The 26,922-nt window shown below is 40.5% G+C and overlaps 2 protein-coding genes across 4 annotated transcripts in view; one reads left to right on the forward strand and one right to left on the reverse strand.

Annotated features, from left to right (window-relative positions):
- Positions 1–26,922, forward strand: part of adam22 (ADAM metallopeptidase domain 22) — a 72,910-nt gene that overhangs the window by 32,451 nt on the left and 13,537 nt on the right. For both annotated transcript variants that reach the window (XM_026184039.2, XM_026184040.2), the window contains exons 5-14: positions 3,182–3,264; positions 7,611–7,674; positions 19,455–19,521; positions 19,608–19,684; positions 20,493–20,567; positions 22,446–22,517; positions 23,523–23,689; positions 23,777–23,861; positions 24,621–24,711; positions 25,371–25,422. In XM_026184039.2, the coding sequence (XP_026039824.2) occupies positions 3,182–3,264; positions 7,611–7,674; positions 19,455–19,521; positions 19,608–19,684; positions 20,493–20,567; positions 22,446–22,517; positions 23,523–23,689; positions 23,777–23,861; positions 24,621–24,711; positions 25,371–25,422 (833 nt within the window). The remainder of the gene's footprint in view (positions 1–3,181; positions 3,265–7,610; positions 7,675–19,454; positions 19,522–19,607; positions 19,685–20,492; positions 20,568–22,445; positions 22,518–23,522; positions 23,690–23,776; positions 23,862–24,620; positions 24,712–25,370; positions 25,423–26,922) is intronic.
- On the reverse strand, positions 14,734–18,914 carry cldn12 (claudin 12). 2 transcript variants are annotated; one of them, XM_026184065.2, is made up of 3 exons: positions 18,775–18,914; positions 16,708–16,961; positions 14,734–16,614 (listed from the first exon to the last, which is right to left on the reverse strand). In XM_026184065.2, exons 2-3 carry the CDS (start codon positions 16,924–16,926, stop codon positions 15,790–15,792), a joined length of 1,044 nt encoding a protein of 347 aa, XP_026039850.2. In that variant the 5' UTR covers positions 16,927–16,961; positions 18,775–18,914; the 3' UTR covers positions 14,734–15,789. The 2 variants fall into 2 exon arrangements, with proteins under 2 accessions (XP_026039850.2, XP_080164424.1); XM_080308298.1 differs by having other exon boundaries at positions 16,708–16,862; positions 18,775–18,911.

Consider the following 26,922-nt stretch of genomic DNA (forward strand, 5'->3'; position numbering starts at 1 on the left):
TTATTAATGCTTCTGTTCATGGAGGTTAATATGAGACAAGCCCTGGTTGTTACTCTGCTCACTGTGGAGGGCAAAATGTCAGCCGATGTAACGCAGCTGCTGCTCTGATAGATCTAGGTCAGAATCCTCCAGTGCTCATGTAGCCCATACGTAATAGAAGTAATACAAACTCCTGAAACTGGAAGCATTCAGGCTTTCTGTCCACGGTTTACCTTCAGTGCAAGGAATGAATGACAGGCTCCTTATCCTCGTTCTGCACAAAACACATCACAGAGAGCAGATGCTATTGGGTTTTATATGGGATGTTAAACATGGCACCTGTGACACGATGATGGTAACAGCCAGATGTGGCCCAAACATCACAACACACATCTGTCGGTGGAAATCAGCCAATTCCAGTTGATGGATGTTTGCATTTAATCCAAAACTGTGCGATCAGTAGAAAACATACCAGTTTGATTAAGGATCCTTTTATTGAGTGCACACTGTACCCCTGCATATTTGTTATGATTGGAAAGTTTGGGTTCTGCACTACAGCTGCAAACTTTGGTTTTGTGGTTTTGAGGAAATACTGCACGCACAGAAATGAACTCGATCACCTAATGAGGAGTAAAGTACAGCAAAGTGTGTCTAATGTCCTTATTTCCTTGCATTATGTGATCGCGGTGGTCAAAGTTTCACTGACATTCAGAGGGCAGAGCGTCCTACTTGTTTACCGAGTGTCTAACCTCGACCTTTTTGTTGTGCATTGTGTTGTCCAGATAAGATGATTAATTATCCTCGCATGTGTCTTAAGAGATCACAGATCTCACAAATTTAGCAACACAAGCTGAGGATGTACCCACAGTGCTGATGTTGGGTGTTTCTTCCTTTGATGAGAAGTGGAGCAGAAGGTTCAGGGCGATGGAAAGAGGAGAGACGCTGGGATAGTGGAGCACAGCGCCACTTATAAATAGCCCTCTCTGTCTCTTCACTTCACACTCGCTCTCTGTCTCTTTACTCAACCTCTTTCTCTTGTGGCTCTATTTAGGTTTATCTAGCAAACCTTTCATATGCTCTGACTCTCTGCTAATGTAAAAAAAAAATCCCCTCTCTTATTACAGCGGTGGCAGCCTGCTGCTAACTTGCTTGAATCTTATTTTTCTATTCTGGATTTCATGGATAGGGCATTATGAAAATAGCGAGAGGCAGAGTTAGTATCGCGAAAAGGAAACCGATAGCTGAATGTGATTTAACTGGAAGTTGCAAATAAGTGGTTAAAAGGCAGGAACACAGAAAGAAATCAGTCTCAGCCTGATGGGTGCAGTTTCACTTTGATAATTCAAAGATGATTGTTTATGCAGATGACTTCCTCACACTCACACATGCACTCGTCTGTATTACCACACATTTCTAAAGTCTTCAGTTTGAGTCCTGTAAAGTGTAAACTGCATGAATGCCTGATTCATTCAAATGAAAAAGACATTTTAGTGATGTTGTAAGCCTGATTCTTGTCTTTACCCACCACTCTAATTCATTGGCTAAATGCTTTGAATGCACTACAGTTTGATTTAAATGCATTTGCTTTATTTCTCTACTGTATCTAATAAATATATTAAAATGAATGACTTTAGATAAAATGGATGTGCCTTGTTTAAAGGAAGTGTTGATACTGTGCTGAACAACGTTTTCCTTACAAGGTTTTAGTTCAGAGAGTTTTAGCTCCATCTTTGGAAATGCAAATTGTTTGTAGTAACGTCTTTGTTAATTGGGATTTCATTTTTTTTTTTGTTTAATTTGGTCCAAGTTAACATGAAAATGTGTACCATCCACCCATTTTCTTCACCACTTGGCAAGTTTAGAGTCACAAAGGTCATGCTGTCTAAAGGTGGGGTACACCGTGTACAGGTTGCCAGTGTATCACAGGGGTACCACACAGAGACAGACAACCATTCCCACTCCTGGAGTTATGACGTGTTTATGCTTGCTGCTTGGCCCCTGTCATGTGGTGGCACATGCGAGTTTGATGTCACATCCTCTGCCACGCTTCACCTTATCTGTGGTTCTTTGGCCGACCACCAGTTAATCTTAACATGCATGTCTTTATACTGTGGGATGGTGCAGGAGTACCTGGAGAGAACCCATGCAGGCACAGATAGAACATAAAGGCTCCAACCAGCAGGTGGGTTTTGAACCCAGGACCTTCTTGATCTGAGGCAACGATATGCTGTATAAAAATGATAGATTTCTGTCAAAGAAAAAAGGAAAAACTCTTTGCTGGAACAGTTGGGTTTAATTGACTCCTCACAGGAGAGGGCAGAGGCAGATGAAACCCTGATTTGCTTGAGGACTGCTTTAATGTCCCTTTGTCCAAAGTCAGGCAGATAAAAGAGCATTTGAAAATTTGTCTTGCATGCGCCGCACTCTGAACTCAATCCCGTCCGACACCTCACTGAACTCTGCTGTAGGATAATAAATCACACAGATTTCCACATGCATGTGTAGTTCAACAGTGTGCACATGCATGCATCCTAACAGAAGCTTGTGCATCAGGATGGGGTCTACTCAGAAAGCTGGAGAGTGGAAGTGGATCTAGAGGTGCATTGCTGTGCACATGCAGAAATTGATCCTCTGATAAAAGCTGCATTTCCTCAGGGAGAACTGCTTCCTGCTTAATGGCTGTTAGGTAGCAAGAAATGGACCAGGAAGAGATGGCCTGCCTGCAGAGCACTTAGGTACTTAGACATCATGCACATCTATAGACGATAAATGTGTGCAGAGAGACACGTAGATCAAGAGTGAAGACAGAGAGACGGAGATGGTAAAAATCTGACTTCCTGCTGCAGAGAAGTTCGGATAGAGGAGTGAAGTCGCTGAGGCGTTAGCGCGCAGATGGTCAGATGTGAACGTGCAAAGCTCAAAGTGCAAATTGTCAAACAAACACGCGAACAGTATATTCACATATCTTCAACAGAGCTTACTTGCACTTGCATGTATTAGCAAATGAATTCTGTGTAATGGATTGCTTTGGACTCATTTCCTTGTGGTGTCCTCGGATCAAAGATGGTCCCTAGGTGAACGGCAAAAAAGCATATGGGAATCCCGAGGACACCACAAATTAAATATGGTAGTGAAGAGGGGAATATTTCACTACATCATGTGTGTGAGCTTCATCTGTGTGTATTTGTGTGTTTCCACACAGGGCGGAGAGCACTGCTACTATCAAGGAAAGGTCAGAAACATCCCTCACTCCTTTGTGGCTCTCTCAACCTGTCACGGGCTGCAGTAAGTACAAATAATACAGATGCGACTTTTTATATGCATGTGTGTGTTTCAGCCTCTGTTCTAAGTCCTGCTCCCATTTTTTCATTAGGTTAATGTAATTAGTTTTAGCCAGGCGTCGCTGCCTGTCTGCATTTTAGGTTTCATAGGTTATCACTCTGGCAGACGGACAGACAGACAGACATCTTCTCTTCTTCTCTTCTTCCTTTCCTGTTCTCTTTTCTTTTTTTCCCCTTCTCCTCTAGCCTCCACTAACGTTGGTATTTTTAGCTTTTTCTGCTTGAGGCGAGACGGGTCAGAAACAAGGCCTGCTGTGAGGGATGCATGCACACTTTATGCTTTCTAAGTCAATGTATGTAGTCTCCTGTGTATATATGTGTGTATATATATATGCATGAAAAGAGGCGAGACGCTCTCCATCCCGCATGTGAGAAATTCACTGTTTGTTGGTGGATTTCATTGTTTGCACAGAAAGCCGCCGTGAATAACAAAGCATCAAACGTGCCTAAAATGAGAACCGTGTTTCCACAAAAAGTTACAATGCCGTGTGACATTTAAATAAAAAGAGAATGCTAATGATTTGAAGCCTATATTTAATTAAAAATATACAAATACAACTTACACAGGGGAGACCAGCTGTTGTATTTTCATGTAGGACTTCAGCTCCTCAAAGGTTTGAGGTCTGCTTTGTTTGCTTTTCATTTCATGATGCACCAAATTTTTAAGTCTTATTTCTTTGTTTGCTTTATCGTGTCATGGAAAATAAACGCTGCTATGAAAAAGATGTCATCCGGAGGGCTGCATCTTATCATCTTATCTTTAAAAAAATAAATAATCACTATGGTATTCATTCAGCACTATCGCTTTTTATCCTTGATCTATGACCTAATTCTATTATAACGTCCTTATTGTCATCATGCTTGCTTGCACTGTACGTGTCTTTTATTTTTATTTTTTATGTGAAACTCTTTTGTTTTTATGTAATTTCATAAAAACCACAAATAAAGTCTAGTCTTAGCAAATGCTTGTCATAAACGTATATACACTTACCGGCCTGCTTCATTGGGTACACCTGCAAAACATCTAATGAAACAATCACGTGGCAGCAACTCGATTAGACATGTAACTCAAGATGAGCTGCTGAAGTTCAAACCGACCATTCAAACCCAAATGGAGAAGAAAAGCAACTTTAAATGATAAAAGTGACTTTAAATTCTGCATGTTTTAAGCTTCAACACTTGATATTTTGTACTTTTTAAATTACATTAAAAAATGGCCTGTATTTATATAGCGCCTTACTAGTCCCTAAGGACCCCAAAGCGCTTTACATATCCAGTCATCCACCCATTCACACACACATTCACACACTGGTGATGGCAAGCTACATTGTAGCCACAGCCACCCTGGGGCGCACTGACAGAGGCGAGGCTGCCGGACACTGGCGCCACCGGGCCCTCTGACCACCACCAGTAGGCAACGGGTGAAGTGTCTTGCCCAAGGACACAACGACCGAGACTGTCCAAGCCGGGGCTCGAACCAGCAACCTTCCGATTACAAGGCGAACGCCCAACTCTTGAGCCACGATCGCCACAAAAATTTAAAATGAGGAAAAATAATTTCTTGAAAAGAGGCCAAATTTTCTCCAAACATTTTTAATCAAATGTCAGACTGTCAACACCATAAACTGCTGTATATTTTGAACTTGTTGCCCGATGTTTTTTGGATTAACCGTCATCAGTTCTTGTAGTCATGTAAAGAAAACCACATAATAGGAGCTCCTGGTCTGAATTAACCTTCTGCCCATTCAGTGTACATTGTTTAATCTAATTATCAATTTCAGCTGTTTCAGAGACCATGATTATTTATTTCTGATCCATTACGCAGTCTCAAAGCTTTCTCCCACTGAGTATATCTTGTTTCAACATAATACCAAGCCAAATAGACAGAGTAATCAGTTTAGACATGTCTTTCCAACTAATTAGGGGAAGCAGGAAGAAGCAGACTAATATCTGCTGAACAAGCTAAACTAAAGTCCAAGCCTTAACTCTTTTTATTCTTAAAGTTTTTTTGTGTGTTTCATGAGAGTTTTGCATGAATTTGGGGAAAGTTGTCAGTACAGCAAATTATAAAATGCTGGATGCAAAATAATGAAAAGAAAGCAACTACCAAATAATTTATAGTATAGTTACCTGCAGTGAAATCTCATATTTAGAACGCAAGAGGTTGTAATGGGATAGAATCACTGAACTTTGAAATTTCTAATGAAGAAAGAAAGAAACACCAAAATGTTATATGTGTGTGTGTGTGTGTGTGTGTGTGTGTGCGTGCATGCGTGCGTGTGTGAGAGAGAGAGAGAGAGAGAGTAAGAGAAAGAGAGCGAGGGAGTCAAGGGCTTCCTGCTGTGGAGTGTGTCAGAGCGTTAGCCATTAGAGGGAGAGCATTCTCCTATGCTGAGTCAGGTGTTTACCATAATATACATCCTGCCCCCGCCCCCCAACTCTCACACACACACACACACACACACACACACACACACACACACACACACACACACACACACACACACACACACACACACACACAGAGGCAAATTTTGTTCTCTTTCTAAACATTTAGCTTGGATTCTTTGCTTTGATGCAGCACAAAAGTGAGCTAAAAGAATCCATCCATCCATTTGTTTCTTAATCATTTATCAAACTTAGCTATAATTTAAAGCCTTATCTTTAAATTAAAAGATTACATTTGCACGCTGAGCTGACTAAAACTAAAAGCTAAGCTAAACTTTCTATACAGTCCAGCGATAGTTCTTATTTGGTGTGTCAATAAAAGTAAAGCTGCATCCCAAACTAAGCAGCAACGACATGTAAAGTCAGGTAAAGCTATAATAACTGAGGGGATTGTGTAGGTGTGGTTTGTGCACAGATGCATGACATCACCTTTCTTCCAAATCCCACTCACTCACACCAGCACTGAACAGATTTAAGCATAAAATACACACATAAATTCTTTCAATTTGTCCAGCCAGGAAACCTGAAAAACACAGAGAGGGTAGAGTGGGAGGAGGTAGATAGATTGTGTATTTCCTGCAGTGTTTACCCTCCTGACTTCACAGTCTGACCCGACCAATCTCCTAAAAGCTTCAGATAAACTTAATTAACGGATGATGTGTTCATGCGCACATGAATGTGGGCAGGCGGCCAAAGACCTTCAGCCATGGTTAAAATGCTGCATAGCTCTGTGCTGTTCTCTCGCAACCTTATATGTGATGACAGCATGGATTTTGTTTTTATTCTAACTGCTGAGCCATTGATGGACTAATTAGACTAAACTAATCCTATATTATTATTATTCACCAACATTAACTTCTTGCAACTATGTCTCAGCTTTATAGTGTACATAGTATTTATTAGTCATACTTTTTACTCTTCTTTAACTAAACCTAATTTTTATTTTTTACTTCCCTGTTTTTTTTTTAAAATCACAGTTTTGTATATATAATTTCTTTGCAGTATAAGGCCCTCACTATGCGTATGTTTATTTATTGTAGTCTGTACTATTTTTATTCTTTATTCTGCTGCTGTAATAGCCTCCCTTGTGGGATCAATATTACAGATATATATATATATACATATACATATACACACACATATATATTACGTGTATATATATATATATATATATATATATATATATATATATAGAGAGAGAGAGAGAGAGAGAGAGAGAGAGAGAGAGAGAGAGAGAGAGAGAGAGAGAGAGAGAGAGAGAGCCTTCTTACTTGGTGAATTTCACATTTAAAAATGTCTTGAATGGCACAGTGTATCTCTCTTTACTAGTCTTTATTAAATATGCCAGTGGTTGCACATTTTTCCAGCAGACAGGGAGGTTATAACACTATAGACAGGTTTCTGTGCGGGTGTAATAAAAAAATCTTCCATTGTAATCTCCACATCACTGTCCATTACACCTCCTTCTTCCCTCCGTTACTTTTCTCACAGTCATATAACATAGCGTCCCATCTGTAAATATCCATAGAAGTCTTGCTTTTCTAATAAGCATTTCAAAACTTCAAACTTCAAAACTTTTTTTCATTACGTCGAACATAACTGTTGTTCCCTTAGCTGTCCAGTCCTTAAACTTGTTATCTAATTTATTTGCAGAAAAATGAGAGTCATATGCACATTAAGGACTGTAAGGTCTCCCTCTAGTTTATGTTCTTTTATAACAGTTTTCCATATGAAGTGACTAATCCGTCCGGAGGACTTGATTTATTCCATTTGATGCTGAAAAAAACAGCAGAAACTTGTACTGATATGTGCTCTCGCCTCTCCCCCTCTTTCCCTTTTCAGTGGGATGTTTTTCGACGGCAATCACACCTACATGATTGAACCTGGAGGACACGGCAGCAGCAATGTAAGTACTGCAGATGGCTCTTCTCAACAGGGATTATCAATTTGTCCTTCCTCCATGTTTTTGCATCCAGCTGCTTCTACGTCGTGTTGAGCTGTCTGAGGTCAAACAATTTGTTGCAGTAGTGCTGTGTTGTGTCCAATGTCCACCCACAGCCCTGCAAGTTCCTCGTCACTGATGGTACCCAAAATCTTTCATATGTTTTCCTTTGAAATGATTGTGTCAAGGGTGCTCTTGAAAAGGCCTGGATAGGCTGTTTTTGTGGTGCTGATTTGGTAAAAAATGTGCACATCTGCTGCAGATGATTTGTTAGAATAGGAGAACAGGAGGTTCAGACAAACCAGAATCAGTTACAGATCACAAACCGGTCACTGCAGCTGAACCCTGAGGTTTCAAGACAGAGAGATTCACGGGATTACAAAGCAGCAGAAAGCAGAAAAGCCCACAGACAATTAGATAATAACAATTAGAGGCATTACGGCCAGAACGAAAGGACAGATCCGAGATTTCCAGACAAGCCTTAGGCATGAGAGTGAAAGAACAAGCTGCTGATACTCCGTGTGTGTGTGAAGGGCTTACTTTCTATCTAATTAAAACCTCCAGAAGAAGCGTGTGTCTGGCTTTAATCAGTCAGGGGCGAAAGAAGACCAGATAAGAGAGGTCAGAGACCTAGGTGTGTGTGTGTGTGTGTGTGTGTCCTTGGTAGTTGCAACCTAGCCCACGGAGCTACTTAAGATTCATTCCCATATGAGAGTTTTTGTGCCGGCAGGTAGGAGAGAAAATCTGGTAGATGGACAGACAAACAGAAGATTAGGAGGTGGAATAGTGTGAAAAACCAAAATGTAATTAGGGCGCATGTCATTGTATTTTCTGCAGAGAAACTGCAGTATAAGAGGATCTAATCCAGTTTTAAAGGCAGTTGCTATTTCACAGTTAAACAGTAATGAAAAGGAGAGGAAACATGAAGTTAATTAAGCAATAAAGTGTCTTTAGTGTGAGGATGGAGGAAATAAAGTAGAACACCGAGAGGGAATGAGCGACAACAGTGCTCGAGGCCGCTGTGTTTATTCAGGGCCTGTTACGACTCTTCGTTGCTCACTCTTTAGCTGCTTCTGTCGTCTCCAGCGTTTTCTGGAGACACTGAATTATTGAAGCAATGAGAGAGAGAAGATTCAGAAAATAGGCAATCCAATTTGACAAAGTAGATAAACTCAGAAGGGTGCTGCAGCACTCTCCTTGCAGAGATACAGGGTGTGTAAGTATATCATGACAAACATTTGGCTGAAATGTTGCGTTTCTGTAAAGTCTTTAAAAGCCACAGCTAAAGCAACATCTTATAGAGTCACTCCAGAAAGCCGAAAGACAGCAGTCACAGTGTTACTTCAGAAGATAACGTGTTCAGTATTTTGGCACTAACTAAAAAAGACCAGAGGCAGAGCTGAAGATGCTAAGATTGTTATTGAGAGTGACCAGAATGGACAACATTAGAAATGACCTCAGATTGAGCAGTTTGGACACAAAGTTAAAGAGACAACGCTGCGATAGTTTGGACATGTGCAGAGGAGAGACAGTGGATAAATGCAGCTGCCAGGCAGGAGGAAAAGAGAAAGACCTCAGAGAAGATTGATGGATGTAGTGAAGGAGGCCATGCAGAGAGTTGGAGTGACAGAGAAGGATGATGGGACAGGGTGGGATGGATGCCACTAGCCCAACTTGGCATTACTCTTTGGTTAATCTGAAAACGACTGAGTAATTTAATGTTTAACATGTGATTACCCAACTTTGTTTATGTTATACTAAAGCACATTTTCTATATTATTGTGATGATGCTTTACACTGGTGTAAAGTACAGTTATTAACAATCAGTGGCACAGTGGTTAGCACTGACACCAAGCTGCAAATTAATTAATAAATGTTGATTCTAAACTGGCAGGAGGTGTGAATGTGATCGTGTCTCTGCGTGCTGGCCTGGAGACAGACTCATGACTTGTGCCTGAATTCGATGCGCAGTTAAGTAAAAGGATGGATGGATTTATTTGGTACTTCATTAAATGTGTCAGCAGATGATGCGGATTTTACAGGCGAGAAATAACTTTTTTATAAATCAGATGTAAAGTCTGATTGTAGATAAAATTTATGACATTGGTTAAAACTGGCTTCACTTTGGTCTTCTACAGCATGAAGATCCAAAAGATCAAAGGTTTGAGACCCAAGAGGAGATGCAGTAGACCAGCCTCAGCTATTGCGCTCCCAATCTAGCTGAGGGGCACTGAAAGCCCCTCAGCTAGTGAACGTTTTGACAGGAGGTTCTGGTTTACAATAATTTCTACTGAGAGCTCTGGTAGATTTTCTTAGTGTACAGGCTGTGATCAGCTGACCAGCTGCTCTGTTTGGATGTAAACAACCAAATTCAACCAGATATCAGCAGATGTTTCATGACTTGTCCTGCTCAGTCAATGGATCTAAGCATCATCAACTAAAATTCATATGAATCTCTGCTACACTTGACATAACCTTACTTTGACTGTGAAACTGCAGATGATTTTCATGCACTCTTTAAATAACACATAGCTAGCTCAGTTTGTTTCGCAGCAGGTTTCACAATAAAAAAAAAACCCCATAATGTCATGTGTACAGACCCAATATCTGATTTAAAAACATGAGGACTTAATGGAAACTTTAAATCTGCACTATATCAAATTCCACTGAGCAGTCTGAGCAAAAACTCCCCCAAAATGCAAAAGTAACGAGCCTGTTTTTGAAAATTTAAGGAGTATAAAATACAGATATTTGTTTAAAAATATAGGGAGTAGAAGTAAAAATTAAAAAAGCTACTCAAGTAAAGTACAGATACCTGAAAATTGTAGATACCAGTACTTTGTAGTAACAAAGTACAAATACTTTGTTACTTCTCACCTCTGCCGATCTGTGGCCTTTTAAAAATATCACATAAATCAAGTGTATACAGAGTAGTGTGAACAGAGTAACACATTTTTGACAGTTGTGGTAGTATTGGTTTTGGCTTGATGTTTTTGGAACGCTGGCTGCATGACAATGCCGGGGACGGCGCTGCCCTCGAGCCCGGAGGTGCCTGTCAGTTTGTTGTTACTGAGCTCTGGATGTCTGCTCCCCTCGGGCAATGCTCCATCGTTTCTCTCCCCGTGGATTCCTTCTTTCTCTGTTTCACTCTCATTATGTCTGTCTATTTGTCTGCTCGGTCTACAAGTCTGCCTCAGACACACAGATGTCTTCTTCAAAACCCTAGATGCCCTCCATGTCCGGTGTGAGATTTAGTGGCTCTTTTACGAGGAGGCTGTCTGCACTGTCATGCACTTGTTACATTAGACAGCATTCACATATAATCCCTTATTGAACAGCATTGGATGCAAATTTTTTACCCACCTGCAACTAATTGTAGCTTTCCTAAATGTAAAAGAACACAAACAAGAAAACAGGGTTGAAGTGGGGCTGTGAGAGTCAGCGTGGCTCCTGTCGGCCATATGGCAAATCCATCTGCCCTTCTTTCACCAAGGCAGAAAAAGTTATGCAGGACATGAGGTAAACGTGTCCTGAACAAGCTGCTCTTGTCACTTTATGTGGCTGAGCCGGAGTTAAAGTGTCTTGTCGTGTTATGTAATTGGTCTCATATATAATCTGAAAAGCTAGATCTTCAAGATTAAAGCTCACAAGCGAAGAACGAGCTGTTCCAGCGCAGCACGCAGTTGATAAATCTTGCACTTATTGACTGTTAGTGTCGGCATGAGTGTGTGTGCATGTGTGTGTTTATGTGTGTTCATGTAGGGAAGTTGTGAGGAGGATGTGTGATTGACTCGCATAGACAGAAAACACCATATGTTTAGTCCTCCTGTTTGTGTTGTTGTTTTCTTTTTGGACACCATGGCAGCTCCACCTGCACCTCGGAGCCACTGTGGCTACACCCAGAAAGCATAATGCTGTGTGCGTTTTTTGTTCAATGGTGGAGTGACCATGAGTTCAGGCTTTAGGACATTTCAACCATAAAGCCTAAGCAAAGGCATGACGTGTTTTAAGTGTATGTTACGGTTCAAAAAACTGTTGAAGTCCATAAAATGTGTGGTTGAGGTTGCATGTCAAGTTCAGGCTCTCCTGAAGGTTTGAATGAATATATTCAGCCTATATTCAGTAATTATAAGTCATATACTCATTTTGATAAGAAGCCATCACTTGAAAGATTTGAACATGTTTTTATTGAACATGAGTGATGAAGCATCATAGCAGAGTGGAGTCCCAGCAAGAAGCAGGAACCCCCTGAAGTCTAGACGCTGGTGGTTGGTAGTGAAGATGAGAAGGAAGTGGCACGAGGCAGGATGACATAAGAGCAGTGAGGTTTAAAGCAGACAGTGGAGGCTGATTGGCTCACAGAGAGCAGCAAGAAAATGATTGGACCTGAGCAATGATGTCATTATTTGGTGTAATGGCGTGGGAAAGAGGAAGTGATGTAAAAAACACAGACTAGCAGCAGGGATACCCAGTAAAGCAGCCTTTAGTATCCTTCTTCCTCTATGATCCATGAACACACACTCATAAATTCATTTTCGAGTAGTTTTTCAGTGATTTTTGGGGTGAACCAAATGTGGTAAAGTGTCAACAGGCCTGTTTCTGGTAGGAAATCGTCACATTTTGAGGCAAAGATGACAAGACTTCATATCAAACCACATGTTTGTGTAAAAGTTACCTCTGAAGCTAATCAGAAACTTCTTTGTACCATTTATAAAGGTACTTTTACCTCGAGACCCACCTATGAGGCCACAAGTTGATTTTAAAGCTCCTTACATAATCCTACATTGTTTAAATAAATGTTTCTTGGCAATTATGCAGTTTTTGGGAGGTTCAAATTGTAACAATGCTTATTAAAAATCAAACAGAGAAGCACCCGTAGTAAAGAAACAAACAAACAAACTGAAAACGGGATTAGAAACACTGAAATAGATCCAGTGCCTGAAATTTTGTGTTGGAAGTAGGTAAACCGTCTTGAAAACCCAAGTGGCTATTGGGATTTTTCAAATTAAAGGCTCCAGAAGGACAAACACACTAATTTTGGTGCTTGTTTCCACTTTTGAAAGATTTTCCAGTTGTCTGCTGCACTAGAGGGGATAACTGAAGATAAGGGGGTTGGGTGGTGAAGGATGCAGAGGAAGAAGGGGGTGTGTCGAGTGCCAGGTTTTAGCATGGGGGTGTTTGCATTTGGTGCCAAGGGAGGATTTTTTACACGGACAGCACAAGCTGGGAATGACACACTGTGTGTGTGCTGGAGCTGATGGGATACAAAAAAGGAGGTGTGTGTGTGTTCGGGGGGTCTCCCTGTGGCCTGAAGCCATGTTCATGTTACTAAACCTGGACCGGTTCATTCACACATGCAAGGAAAGAGTGAGAAAGAATGAAAGGCGTGTTTATCCCTCCCCACTTTATGTTCATGAGCCAGCGGTCTGTGTCTGAGGTCTCCCATGGCAACCCAGGCCCCACCCCCTGTTTCTTCCCAGCTCAGCATATGAAAGCCATCTGTGTCGACCTCTAATCTCCATCAGTACTCGCTCCCCGCTGGGTCTATATGCTGTGTGTGTATGTTTTTGAACTGAGATTACTGGCCGGGAGCGATGATGCAGGGAACAAAGAAAGCATGGCATTATTACAACAGTTAAATCAGACTTTGGTGCTCTGATAATGATGATTTGTGCTGTGTGTGCGCTACAGATACATGCAAATGCAAACAGATATTCTTATTTTCATTAAGGTCTTACTAACCATCAGCCACTAAACCTTGACATAATTTCCAATTATACCTGCCGCAGTGATCACTTCACATGCTTGGTCGACTTACATCAAAAACAAAACGAAAAGCTGTTTTTCTTTTTTGTTAGACTGCTCACTGTCATCTACTTCCTTTGTTAAGCTATGAACTCGATTATATCTTAATTTGCTCATACGGCAGGTGACAGCAAATATCATATCCCCCATTGTGCTGTGCAGTAGTGCAAATTTTGGTATAGATGCTACACCAAGTAAATAACGGGCCGTTATTGACAATAATGAAACTTTTAACCCGTAAAAGCTTATGCAGGGGAGAGAAGTGTTTCATGATTTATGAGTTGAATCATTGTCTGTTTAATGACCACTAAATGACTGTGATTTTTACTTTCCATAATAGTTAATTAACACAATAAAATGCATCTTTAAGCTTTCATGTATACTGAAAAAGGGATTTTTGGAAAGCTGGAACATAAATGTGCCTTCTGTTGTTTGGATGTGCCATATCCTCTGAATTTTGGTGAAATCTTCTTTTTAACGAGTGTACACTCTAGAAAGCAGAGTTTATAATGAGATTAGTCTGCCAATGCTGTGCTGGCCATTTTCCCACTCTCCCCTGTTAAGTCATTTATATTCATAAACAACAAATAAATAAATTTTCCCATTTAAACATCACATTGATACTTTTAAGAAGTGCTACATAAACCACTTCAGTGTCCTCTGGCTTAATGGGGATTGGGTTGGAGAAGGGGCTTTAACATTTTATGATACATTTGTGTGAATTAAGAACCCCACAGGCTCCTGATTTCTCTCGGTTAAAGTGGAAAGAGGAGCCATAACCAGCTGAAATCATGGCTGGGCCACATTAAAAAAAAGAAATGCCACAGCAGACAGATGCACATCTTTCCTTTCCTGACACAGCCCTCCTATTTATCCAAGCTTGGGACTGGTACAAGGAGTATGCAACCTTGCGTCCCCTCCTTGCTTTCAATTTGGGGACTTTTTGTATGTTAACCACTATTCCACTTTATTAGGTACATGTTGCTAGTACTTGGTCTACCCCTCGGTATTGAAAACATTCCTCAGAGATTTTGGTCCCTGTTGACTTGATAGCATCACGCGATTGCTGCAGGTTTGTCAGCTGCACATCCATGAAGCAAATCTTTAACTTTACAGGGTCATCTTGACCTCCTCTACATGCGCTGAGTTGCTGCCATATGACTGGCTAAATAGATAACTGTGTGAGTTTGCAGCTTGTATAAAAAGAGAAGCACGTGATTACAGTGTGATTTATGTTTTATTTAAAACAAAAACAGTGTAGAAAAGCATGTTTCTTTGACATTTTCACTTTAGAATCACATAAAGATCTGTACTTCATACGCAGAACCTGCAAGAAGGCAACAAATGTGGCTTAATCATGACTTACAGCCTTAATCAGTCCTTCCAGCTACATTAGCAAGTTTTTTTCTACCACACTAGTGATGTCTTAGTGTTTCTGACAATACAGTAATGTTAACTGCATTTGTACATCAGACTGAACACAGCTAAAAGGTTTATTAGTGGCACCTTTTGATGTTTTTTGACACAAATACCTTGGAAAAGTACGCTGTATCAAATGATTAAGTACTATATAGGAGGCTTTACATTAAAAAAATAGACTCAAGGCTAACAACATAGGTAAACAATGGCAATTAAACCAGGCACATTATAGACACACTTAGTGCAGTTAACAAAGAAATGACAGCTGCTCTTCAAAGTGACAGTTCATTACACACTTCGTGTTAGAACAAAAACAGGTGAGTAGTTGTCCATTCAGGACACAGAAGTCAAAGTTAATCGCAGTCCATAATGCACTTCAGCAGTGATAACAGACAATCCTCATACTGTAAGCTTTACACAAGCAAAAGTCACTTGAAATTAAGGATAAAGTGTCAAGCACAAATGTAACAGAAAATTAGAAAAATTAGGTTGGTCCATTGGCCACTTCAGCAAGGAATAAACTATTATTTAGTGCTCATACTCTGATATAAAAAACAGTGAAACAAGTATTTTTTTAAAAACAATACTAAACTGAATGCAGTGTTTTAGTTTCGAGGTTAATCTCATCCTTCATGTGGTACATCCAGGGTTGTTTCTACCGATTCTCATCCTCTGCCATCAGCAGTTCACAGGCCTGGACTGACTGACAGTATTTTTGAAACTATTACTCTTGAAGCTGTAAATAGCTCTCAGGTCATTACCTTCCATCTATCAAACTCTGTTAGTTTTATCAGTGGTGAACTTTATAGAGGTTCATGGACAGAAGTGATGAGGTTATCAGCCTCTCCTCTTTCACTACTCTTGCGTCAGCACAGGAATATCAATTTCTATTGCTGACATCCGCGAGCGGGTGGAGTAGCGGTGGCCTGTATAGCTGGATGCGTACCCCTGAGAGGGAGCGTAACTCTGCGAGGGGGCATAGCTCTGCGAGGGAGCGTAACTTTGTGAGGGAGCGTAGCCGTAGGCGTGGTTTCCTTCAACCTCTGATCCATAGCCATTCGGTGCAGAAACCTGAGACACGTACACCTGTGGTGGAGCAGGTGCGATAACGCTTTGCACGTAGCCCTGCGCGGGCACATGCGGTTGGGCGTTAATTACTGTAGGAGGGAAAGTCTGTGGTGGGAAAGGCTGCGGAACATAAACTGAGGCAGGAGAATGTGCGTTGGCAATGAGAGGCTGGGTCGACATGGAGTTGGACGTGGACATGGGCAACCAGAAAGGTGAAGGCAGCTTCTTGCACATACAGTACCACATGAACATCAGCAGTGCGGCTAGCATCAGTCCTCCAGAACAGCCTATAGATGTATACACAGCAAAGCCATCAGAGAAGATGTTGGCATATCTAGCGTTCATCTCCTTGGTGCGGAAAAGGAACCACACGGAGGGCGCAATGGGGACTGCGCCGCCCAGGAAGAAAAACATGCCGGCCACCAGGTGACAACCTGGACTGTTCACCAGGCATCTAACTGTTTTAATGTCCGGTTCAGGCTTGTCTGAGCAGCAACAGGTTTTACACATCCCGGTCATGGACAGCAGCAAGGCTAAAATGCCGAAACCGAGGCCTGTGGGAAGGCAGAACTGCAAAAGCCGCAGATCCAGCTGATCCAACTTGGAATACCACTGGAAACATAATAATATATAATTAATGCTGGGACTATTATAAACATCGGAGAATTAAAAAACAAAACATAAGAAGAATAGATCAAGCAATACCTCTGAATCATAGTAGAGGCATCCTGAATAGCCATCCTGCATCACACATTTAGCCCACAGCCCATCATACACACTGATATTCTTGGCATTACGATTAAAGGTGACGAGTTTCGTTACGCGCCACTGCGGAATTAATGCTGCCACTGTGAGCCCACCTACAGACAAAATAGCAATGATGAAGGCAAAAGCATTGGTGGCGTGGATGTCCCGGCACGACATGGCTGGTTATTGCTGACAGGGGAGTTTCCGTTTTCCTGGATAAACAACACAAGTCAGACAGAAAGCAGCAACTGATCAGTTTGATGGACACAGAATTCCTGAAAAACGTGGTTATACAAGTTTATCTGAATGGCCCCATTCCTTTATAGAAGCAAGCTAACTGTGCCACACGCTGACCTAGCTATGGGCAACCCCCCTGTATTTCAATTCACCACAGTGTGGTCGACCCAATATCTGCTGTCCCTGAGAAACAATGCTCTCATTTCACCAGCAAACAAAGTGGGAATGACTCGATGACTGAGGCTGCACTGCAGGAGTGTCTATACAGCAGTGCATTACACAGATTACTGTGCAGCTGAACAATGAGCAAGGCTCGAACTTTATATGACGCATGCAACAGTGACTGACTCAGACAATGCAACTTGCAACTGCTTTTTATTTTATCATCTTAAAAAAAGAGCTCTTATTGCCACTTTCATCTCATCTCTGAAGGTTATCAGGGTCTAACTGAGTATGTTTAAAGCACTTTATGGGCCAATTCCTTGTGGCATTGACGGTCTAAAAAAATCAAGGTGCAGCCAGGTGCACTAGCTGTTTAAATTACCGGGTCATTCCACCTCAAATCAACAAATTTTTCCAACATTTTCTGCTCAACCATCTCTGATCTGCTTCATAATTTTATGGCCAAAGCTTGGGTTGTGGTGAAATAGCTTCATATATCAAAGGCTTTGTTTTGTTTTTTCGTTTAGAGAAATTTGAGCTTGAAATTTTAACCTGAATCAAAAAACTCCTCCAGGATAAAACAAATTTATGTATTATTTACTCAGTTATAATTAGAGTACCATCTGGAAACTCAACTAGAACTTTTTCCTGTTCGGTTAGGACTATCTATTGATATTTTTGTTTTCTGTGGCACGACTTGTGATATTTGCTCAATTTTCTTCATTTTACGATTAAGATTTTCACATCAAAAAGCCTTTCACAAGTTTTCTTTTGTATAACTATATGCAACACATAAATTGTCACCAGCTGTATTTTGGAATGTCATTTTTATTTTTATTTTTTGGTGGATGTTCAAATATGGGACTTCCCAGGACTACACAAAAAACTTCACAGCAATCCTTAATTTATATCAAAATGTTAAACCAAAACAGTTTTAGGTGATTTGAGATTAACTGACAGGATATCCTGGCTCAAAACTAGAGGCGGACAGGATTTTACAGTCAGGATGAATGGACTGTGAAGGGTCTTCAAATGTTCTGAACAATAATCACTGTACCTTTCTGACATGTCTCAATAGCATTTTGTTTTACAGTTTTCGTTTACTCAGTCGCTATCTTATTGTGTTTTATTAAATGTAACTTTCAAAGTGCCAGCTGTTACAGACCGGTGAATCTAAACTATTTATTCTAGATTATGCTAACGATCAACGTGAGCAGGGTTAATAGCACAGTGATTATTACACCCAAAGCAGTATAATTATACATACAGTACCGACACAGTGTGCATTGTGGTAGTAAACAAAAGACCTCAACTCTGTAATAACTGGTTAGCAGATAGCACAGTCAGCTAGGCTAATTACCGCTACTTTTGCTAGCCCTCAGCTAGCTCTCTTTGCTCAGACAAATGCAAAGGGCCTGTAAAGTTGTTAATACGTGTTAATAACAGTAACAAAAGCCGATCGTCAACATCAACTGACTCAATACGAAGAACTTAGTAGAAAATGTGAACTCCGAATTCGCTAACTAATTAGCCACCTAGCTACAAGCTAAAGAGGTAGCATTACCGCAACCTGTTGACGCCGATTTATTTTCATACTTTAACTACATTGACTAAAGGGTACTATACCTTGTTGAGCTACGTTTACAGTGAAGTCGGTAACATCTCAGCCTGTTTCTCCTTTACATACTTGAACACAAACCGAGTCTCGTACAGTAGCTCGGAGAGTAAACAGGATGTGCCCTCCGCAGAGCTCGGGGTGTTTCCGCCCTCAGAGCTGACTCACAGGAGGTAAACACACCCTTTAACTCATGTTCTAAAGTATTTTTATTTATTCGTTTATGTCTGTGATTCTTAAAGTTTTACGTGGAAACAAAAAACTTAACCACGCGGATGATAAAAAAAAATGAAGCAAATAAAGGGTAGATAAAATGATAAACAAACAAACAAACTACAAATAAAATAAAGTAAGGCATAAGAATTCATGAAACCACACTAGGGTGTGTCTATGTGTAATCACCACATACAGGTCATTAATACAGCTAAACCGGAATTCATTTTTCTTTGCTGAGTTTGCTTTAAATGAACAGAGCTGATTAATATCCTTTGTTCTTATCAACTTATAATATTGGTATTAATATTTTAGTAAGGTACTACAACTTACCAAGAAGCTCTATCCATTCTCTTTGACGTCACTTCTCTCTCAAGCAGATAAATCGGTCTGTGCCCTGAAACTGAAAAGTCACTCGGCTCTGATCTGTCTCGCTGATTAACTGGATAATTATTTTTTCTGTGCATGTGTGTTTTAGGGGGATATTCGCATTCACATGATCTACAAATCTGCTGGTGAAGAGGCAATTAACGATCTCCTTGGTGGTAAGCTGATGGTTCATGTACTGACCAGGCTTCTGATGTGCTTTAATTAATCTTACATACTGAATGTGTGTCCGTCTGTTTATAAGGCGCTCTACCAGAACCACCTTTTCCCAGCCCTCCATTTCCAGGGTCAAAAGTTGTGCACAGGAGGAAAAAGAGACAGGTATGAGTCTACTAAATGGTAAAGCGGTCTGCACTTATGCAGGGTCTTTTCACCTTAGAAGGGTGCTACAAAGTGCTTTAAAATCTGTCTCCCATCCACGCACACACACTTACACACTCACACACTAATGGTGGCAGCTTGACTGCCATTGAGAGCTGCTTGAAGTCAGTGTGCCCAAGGATATTTAGGCAGTATAGTAACCGGGGAAGGAAGCGCCGGCCCCGGACAGTCCTCTACCACCTGAACCACAGCTGCTCAGATGGCAGAGGAAAATGATCACCAATAGCAGCGGAGGCGTGCAGATGCTTATATTTTGTGCATGCCTGCATGAGTGTAAGACAGAGAGCTAATTATGCTACCAAGGCTGTTGTCTTGATTACACTGCTTTCCGTCAATATGTTTTATGTTAATTCATAAAGAGTGCGCTGTTTCCAAGCGTTCCTCCCACTCAACAGCTCTCCAGCCCGCTCTTCTCCTCTTCTCGTCTTCTTCGGTTTCATGAAATATTTATCTTATAAGTAGAGGCTGCTTCCCTCCTCGCCTTTTCTCAGACATAGTCAGGTGTCTGCAGCTGTCTGTCTCTCAGCCCTGAAAGCTGCGCTCATATTTACTTTGATTTGGGCTCACAGACAAACCTGGTTTGGCTTTTGCTAAGCTGATGCTCTTTGATTTGTCATTTATTTTTCTTTGAGCCTCGAGTTGACCTTTGTTTTTACTGTACTCTTTTGAAATTCTCTTTAATTTTTTTATTTAGAAAAAGATGGCGTCTGCCTCCCATTAATATGATAAAACTGTCGTCTCTTTTCAGGCTCCACGTTTGTCACGAAGTGTAGAAGATGAGACCAAATACATCGAGCTGATGGTGATCAATGACCATTTAATGGTAAGCTTATTAGAGACTACAAAAAATAGACATGAATGTGACCTGAAGCCAGAAATCGTGTTATGCTGGCCCACTGACCACAAATCTCTCTAGATTGAAGTGATGCAGGTGTGAAGCGTCACTTTTTATCACGACTGTCTGACTGTCGCATCACAAACAGTCATAGTAGAAAGAGTGCACATCCCTTTTCAATTCTACGGACTTACTTAGAAGGTCATAATAAAACTCAGTTGGTGCTTATCAGGTTTAAAATTATTTAATTTCAACCTCAGGTGCACAGCAACACAAAATACTACACAGAGACTGTATTTATTTACTAAAAACAGTTTTGTTTGCAATATTGTTGCAGTTCATTGAAGTTTGCAGACGTCCCTTTATGCCTAACTCTCTTGAAGTCATATGACAGCATTTCATGGGTTTGGGATTAAAGTCTAGGTTCACACTTGACTTTAGAGTATTTTGGTATAAAGAGGAGTCCATGGTCAACTCAATGACTGTAAGTTGCCAAGGCGCCGTTACTGCAAAACACCCAAAATCATCACCCTTTCACCACCGTGTTTCACAGTTGGTATGAGGTGCTTTTTTGCTGATGCGCTGCTTGGTTTTCTCCAAATGTGGCGCCGTAATGACAGCCAGACATCTCCGCTTTGGTCTCGTCTCTCTAAAGGAGATTCAGCTTTTCAAACCTTAGCCGTGCTGCCATGTTGTTTTTAGAAAGGAGAGGCTTTCTCCTGGGAACCCTTCCAAACACACCAAGTTCAGTCATCTTTGACATTTAACATGCTAACTGAGGCTGTAGATTTAAATTTCTTCGAGCATTAGAAAATCTGCTCTTCTGGTTCAATTTGCTGCGTCGTCCACTCCTGGGAAGATTGTGGCATTGTTTTGACACACACCATGAATGCCTCAGACCAGCAAAGTGCCAAAACGTCTGCTTTTTATAGAGGTGCTCACACTTGGTGATGATCAATTATTAAATTCCATTTGAGTATCAGTACCTGGCTGCTACTTATCATCTTAATTCCTATGAAGGCAGAAAGGGTGTACTTAGTTTTTCACAGGACTGCGTATCCAAACAATTCTGTCAATATTAAGAGTCGTAATAATTCATTTTACATTTTATGCTTCAAAGATGTAAAATACAGCTAAGATGGAAAAGTTTGGACTCATATACACTTGTTCTTGTAAATTAATTTTGCAGAAAGATTCATGTGGTCATCCACATAGATAGATATTCACGTAAATCTTGGTGTTACCATTTCCAGTAAACAATAGTCAAACAGGGGGTTGCACGGTGGTCCTGTGGTTACCACTGTCACATCACAACAAGAAAGGCCATGGGTTTGAATCTGCTAGCGGGATAAAGATGTTCCGTGTGGCGTTTGCATGATGGCTCACCCACCCATATGACCCTGAATTGGACAAGAAGAAGATGGATTGATGAATACTGAAACAGGAAGAAATAGTTGAAGCATGTCAGGCTTTGGATTTAAGACATGTATGAAATTAGACTCATTCCATTGTTTGTTGTGTGGTTTCTTGGGTTTTGTTAAAAGAAAAACATCTTTTAAATAGCTCAGAGTCTACAGGAAGCTGGTTGGGCTGAGAGTCAAGGCTGTAAACAAAGTAAGAGCATGCACTTCAAACGCTGCCTTTACTGAGCATGAAAAAACATTCTGATCAACTAAGATCCACTGGAATGGAATTGACTTTGTTTTTATATCATAAAAGCAACATTAAGACTGAATCCAATGTGCAGACACAGGCTTCTTCCATGCATTAAAATGGCTTAAAGTAAATTTGTTCCAGATTATGAAACCCATTTATATTAATTTATCCTTCTTGTCTCTCTTTCTTTGTTTTTTTTTCTTTCTACAGTATAAGAAGCACCGGCTTTCCGTCGGGCATACGAACAACAACGCTAAGACAGTGGTCAATATCGCTGACATGGTAAGAACTGTATCGATCCGCTTCTTGGAAAGCTTGCCACAAGCACTCCCAGGTACTGGAGTCGAGCGCACGCTGCACTGATTTCTCATTTAACCAACCTCACTCTCCCCATTTAAAGCCTTTCCTGGCCCATAATATGCCGCGAGCAGCCATTAACCGCCCAGTTATGAGGTTTTCAGATGACTGGATGTCAAAAGCAGTGGTGGCATCCCGACAGCTCAGAGGCAGATTTTAAGTGTTTGATTATTTGTAGCCACGTCTGTGTGTTGTATTACTGAAATCTGAGCTGGGACAGGGTCACGTCTGTAAGCTGAGAGGCTGGTGAAGCTGGAGAAAGGTCATGCTTTTTGTTGTGCCCTTGAAGAAGATCATATGAAGCAGGCTTTATTTAGGAGGCACGCATTGATTTCTTTCATCTATGCTAAACACTATAGCATACACCTGGAAGAAATGTTGGAATAAGAGCTGGAAAAGAAATAACGCAACAATGATCTGGAGCAGGTTTAGTGTCTGTGGGTATTGTTTCTTCTGCACTTTTGGCAGCAGTGAACTCTCCACACAGATGCACCAGCAGAGGCAGATAGTTTGAGTTTGTAGGGGCCACAATGGGATTAAATCATGCACACTGACCCCTCCATCCCTGCACTGACAAACCATTAGCATTTATTTTGAATGCAGACACTTTGCTCTCCTCCGGTGTTTGTCTGGCCCGAGGCACCTGCAGATTTGCGTCTTATGAAAGCAAACATTATTATTTACAGCAGAGTTTGCTCCCACTGTGTCCTTCAGACGGTTACCTTTGTTTACTGTCTGTCTGGTTTCTTATGATGTGCCGCAGCTGTCTGGTGGCAGGATCATACTGAGCATTTGATCACTGTCGTATTGAACAGCTGGAGATGCCGATGCTCATGACACATCAAACCGAATATTTTTGCCACTTTCTGTTACACAAGTATTTAAACCTTCTTGACATTTTTCCTGATATCAAGTTTGCTTTTTCCACAGATTTTCAGGGAACAACTTAATACCCGAATTGTGCTCGTTGCAATGGAAACCTGGTCAGCTGACAACAAATTTAACATTGACGATGACCCCATGGTGACCCTGAAGGAGTTCATGAAGTACAGGAAAGACTTCATCAAAGAGAAATGTGACTCTGTTCACCTCTTCTCGTGAGTATGCCAGTTAGGAAAATAAAATGTTTTTTTTCCCCTTATACACTCAGCATCTTTTGATAAAACACCCTTTTCTTTCATCAGAGGGTCTCGCTTTCATAGCAGCTGGGGTGGAGCTTCCTATATGGGCGGAGTTTGCTCTCTCACCAAAGGAGGGGGCGTCAATGAGGTGAGTGAAAATTAAATAATTTTAAAGTTAAATGATGCAGACAACGTGGAGTTCAATCACAGTGGTCAGTTTACATTGATCACCACCAACACCGACTGTTTTCTGTGATTAAATGAGGGATACAGTGCTGTGCAAAAGTCTTGAACCAACCCTCATTTCTATATTTTGCCATTTTTAACGTGGTCTTGAGCAATACTTCTTCAGGGTTTTCTTTGGACATTGGCTGCTTTTTCGCCCACTTTCAGACGAATACTTTTTTGTTTGTTTGCTTGTTTGTTGTTGAGTCCCTAAACACTGAGCTATGAATCATTCAAGCATTAATAACGGGATGAATCATAGTTGTGTCTACACATAACAAACAACTTAGCGAAGAACTAATTTTAAATGGTGTCTTTAGGCACATGGGTCCAACTAATGGAGTCACCTATCCAATTTTTAATTTTCAATCCAATATGTTCAGTAGGGGTCAGGCGAGAGGTACAACAGTGAGTGTCTACAGCCATCTATAAAACACGGTGGAGGCTCTGTCATGGTTTGGAGCTGTATTTTAGCCAGTGGTGTTGGAGATCTTGTAAAAATCAACGGAATTATGAGAAAAAGAAAAGTACCATCGGATTCATATAATTTCAATTTTCTTTCATTTAAATTAATTACTGTTTTTTCTGCTTTACAACAAGATTTCCTACAATAAATCAAAGATTCTTGGTCTTTTTTTCATTGATTCACTTCATTCTCTCTTCCTCTGCATTTTTTCTTCAGTATGGGAAAACTAATGAGATGGCCATTACCCTCGCACAGTCTCTTGGACAGAACATCGGCATCTTCTCGGACAAGAAGAGGATCCTTAACGGTAAACCGTTAAATCTTAATGATCCCTTCTGTCTTCTCTCACGCTCTTCATGAGATTTAACACTGATTATTATTTGTTATTTTTGTTTTTTGTTTTGTTTTTTGTTGAGGTTTCATCATCTCCATTCTCATATATCTTGTAAATGCACCCCAGAAAAGGAGAGGAGGAATGAATGGCTGGGCATGTGTTACAACCTAATAGAATAATTAACTATACTATCTATAATAATTAATATCTTTATTTTTTCTATACTTACGTCACAGAACAATATTTTTTTGCTTGTTTGCTTTGTGTTTTTAAGTTTTCTTTTCTGGACTTTTCTATATATTTATGCATTTACACACATGCAAAGGCATCTAACTTTAACCGTCTCCTGCAATATGAGGTTAACTAGTAAAATATGTGTAAAAAACACATGTAAATACCCGCATTTTTTTGTCTTTTCATTTTCCTTCTCCAACATTATGTGCTTTTATGTTTTTCTTTTCCAAACCTCCCTAATTTTATTATTACTGTGTCCAGTATTTTACACATCTGTACACTACATATGAATTGCACTTGTTTTTGTAAATATTGTCAAATTTCCCCCCTAACAATAATAAAAACACACATTCTTCTTAAAACTCAATTTTGATGATATCACAAATGTATTTTTCCAGGTGAATGCAAGTGTGATGATCGCTGGGCCGGCTGTATCATGGATGACATTGGGTAAGTTCCTTTTCAAAGTGCATTTCCTGATCTCATCTCACAGCTGAATTCTTGTCAACTCTCACAGATGCCGATGATTCAGTCTCATCAAAGCATTTTAACAAATTCTGACACAGCATGGAGTTGGATGCAATGTTACCCAGACTATAAGTTGCTTTCGTTCCCTTCCCTGTATGAATATTTACTTAAATATCGCTATAACTGCAGTTATCAATAAGTGTCATCCTGCCTTGTCAAAGCTATGTGTTTTAATATGTAAACATAAAGTTTACATGTGTGTCTCTTATGTATTTAAAACCAATTAAATCTCAAATATCAATCTATTTATCCATTTAAATTACATGTATGTCATTCACTGCTGTGTTCTTGTACCTTTATAATTCACCACTAGGGGACAGTCCAGGTTTAATTTCCAGTTGCTATCTTCTTGTTATATAACATTGAGCATTTCTCTGCATAAAGGCCTTCTGTAATGTCTTATTTGCTTAGATAAGAAAATAGATGATTAAAATATTTTTGTGGACTGCACAGGCCTGCTTGGCATCATGCCACTGTGAGTGTCTGTGTGTGATCTGTGTGTGTGTTGTCTGTCTGTGTGCGTGTACCTCTCTTCTTATATACTTCTTACAATTCCCCCCCCCCCCCCCCCCCCCCCATCCCGAATGGGACAGCAGGTGAGCTGAAGCTTGTGAGCGTTGCTTGTGCTGGTTTTGAACCAAATGGCTGCGTCAGAGGGAGGTTGTCAGTCATCACAACCTTTCCCTTTGTCATCCAAGGGCACTACAGCCACTGTGGCCCCAGCTTCTCATTTTACCTAGATGATATGAACAAATACAGCTTGATGTCCTGTTTGTAATACACTGGCTGTATTTTTCATGATCACTTTGTAAAATATCACATACTTAGTGTGTATTTTTCAGTTTTTGGGCAATGTTACTGACTGAATAGCTGATAAATGTCATTGATTTGTTTTTCCCGATTGCCGAGAGGCTTCTTCTCCACCCTGCTGTTTAAAAATTAAAACTTCTCATTACTGATTTTTGTTCATCGTTATCCAGTTGATACAGTCTGCAATGTCATTCTCATCTTGGGTCAATATTTGTCTCATTCTCCTGTAACAACACAACAAGTACACTTCCCAAACACTGAGATCCTGCTCTATTGGCTTACCTTAATAAACCTCCTCTATTGTCACAAGGTCACATGACAGAGGACAGGTGACTTTGTGCTTATTTAAACCTGTCACCTGTGAACAGACCCAAGCAATTTCCCTAAAATCGAGTCAGTGGTGTTTCAGACGATTGTATTCAATGAGCGGCCTCTGAAGTTTATTTTTAATCCCTCAGCACCTGCATGTCTGATTTTCTTCACCTGACTACCTTTAACTAGTTTTTTCACAGGATGTAGCTCCTCTGTTTGCTTGTGTGTTGCGCGAGTGCGTGTCTGAGTGGATTTGTGTTAAAATACAGACGGGACACAAATTAAAGGAAAGAGAAAAAC

The sequence above is a fragment of the Astatotilapia calliptera genome, chromosome 11, assembly GCF_964374335.1.
Source record: "Astatotilapia calliptera chromosome 11, fAstCal68.1, whole genome shotgun sequence".
NCBI lineage: Eukaryota > Metazoa > Chordata > Actinopteri > Cichliformes > Cichlidae > Astatotilapia > Astatotilapia calliptera.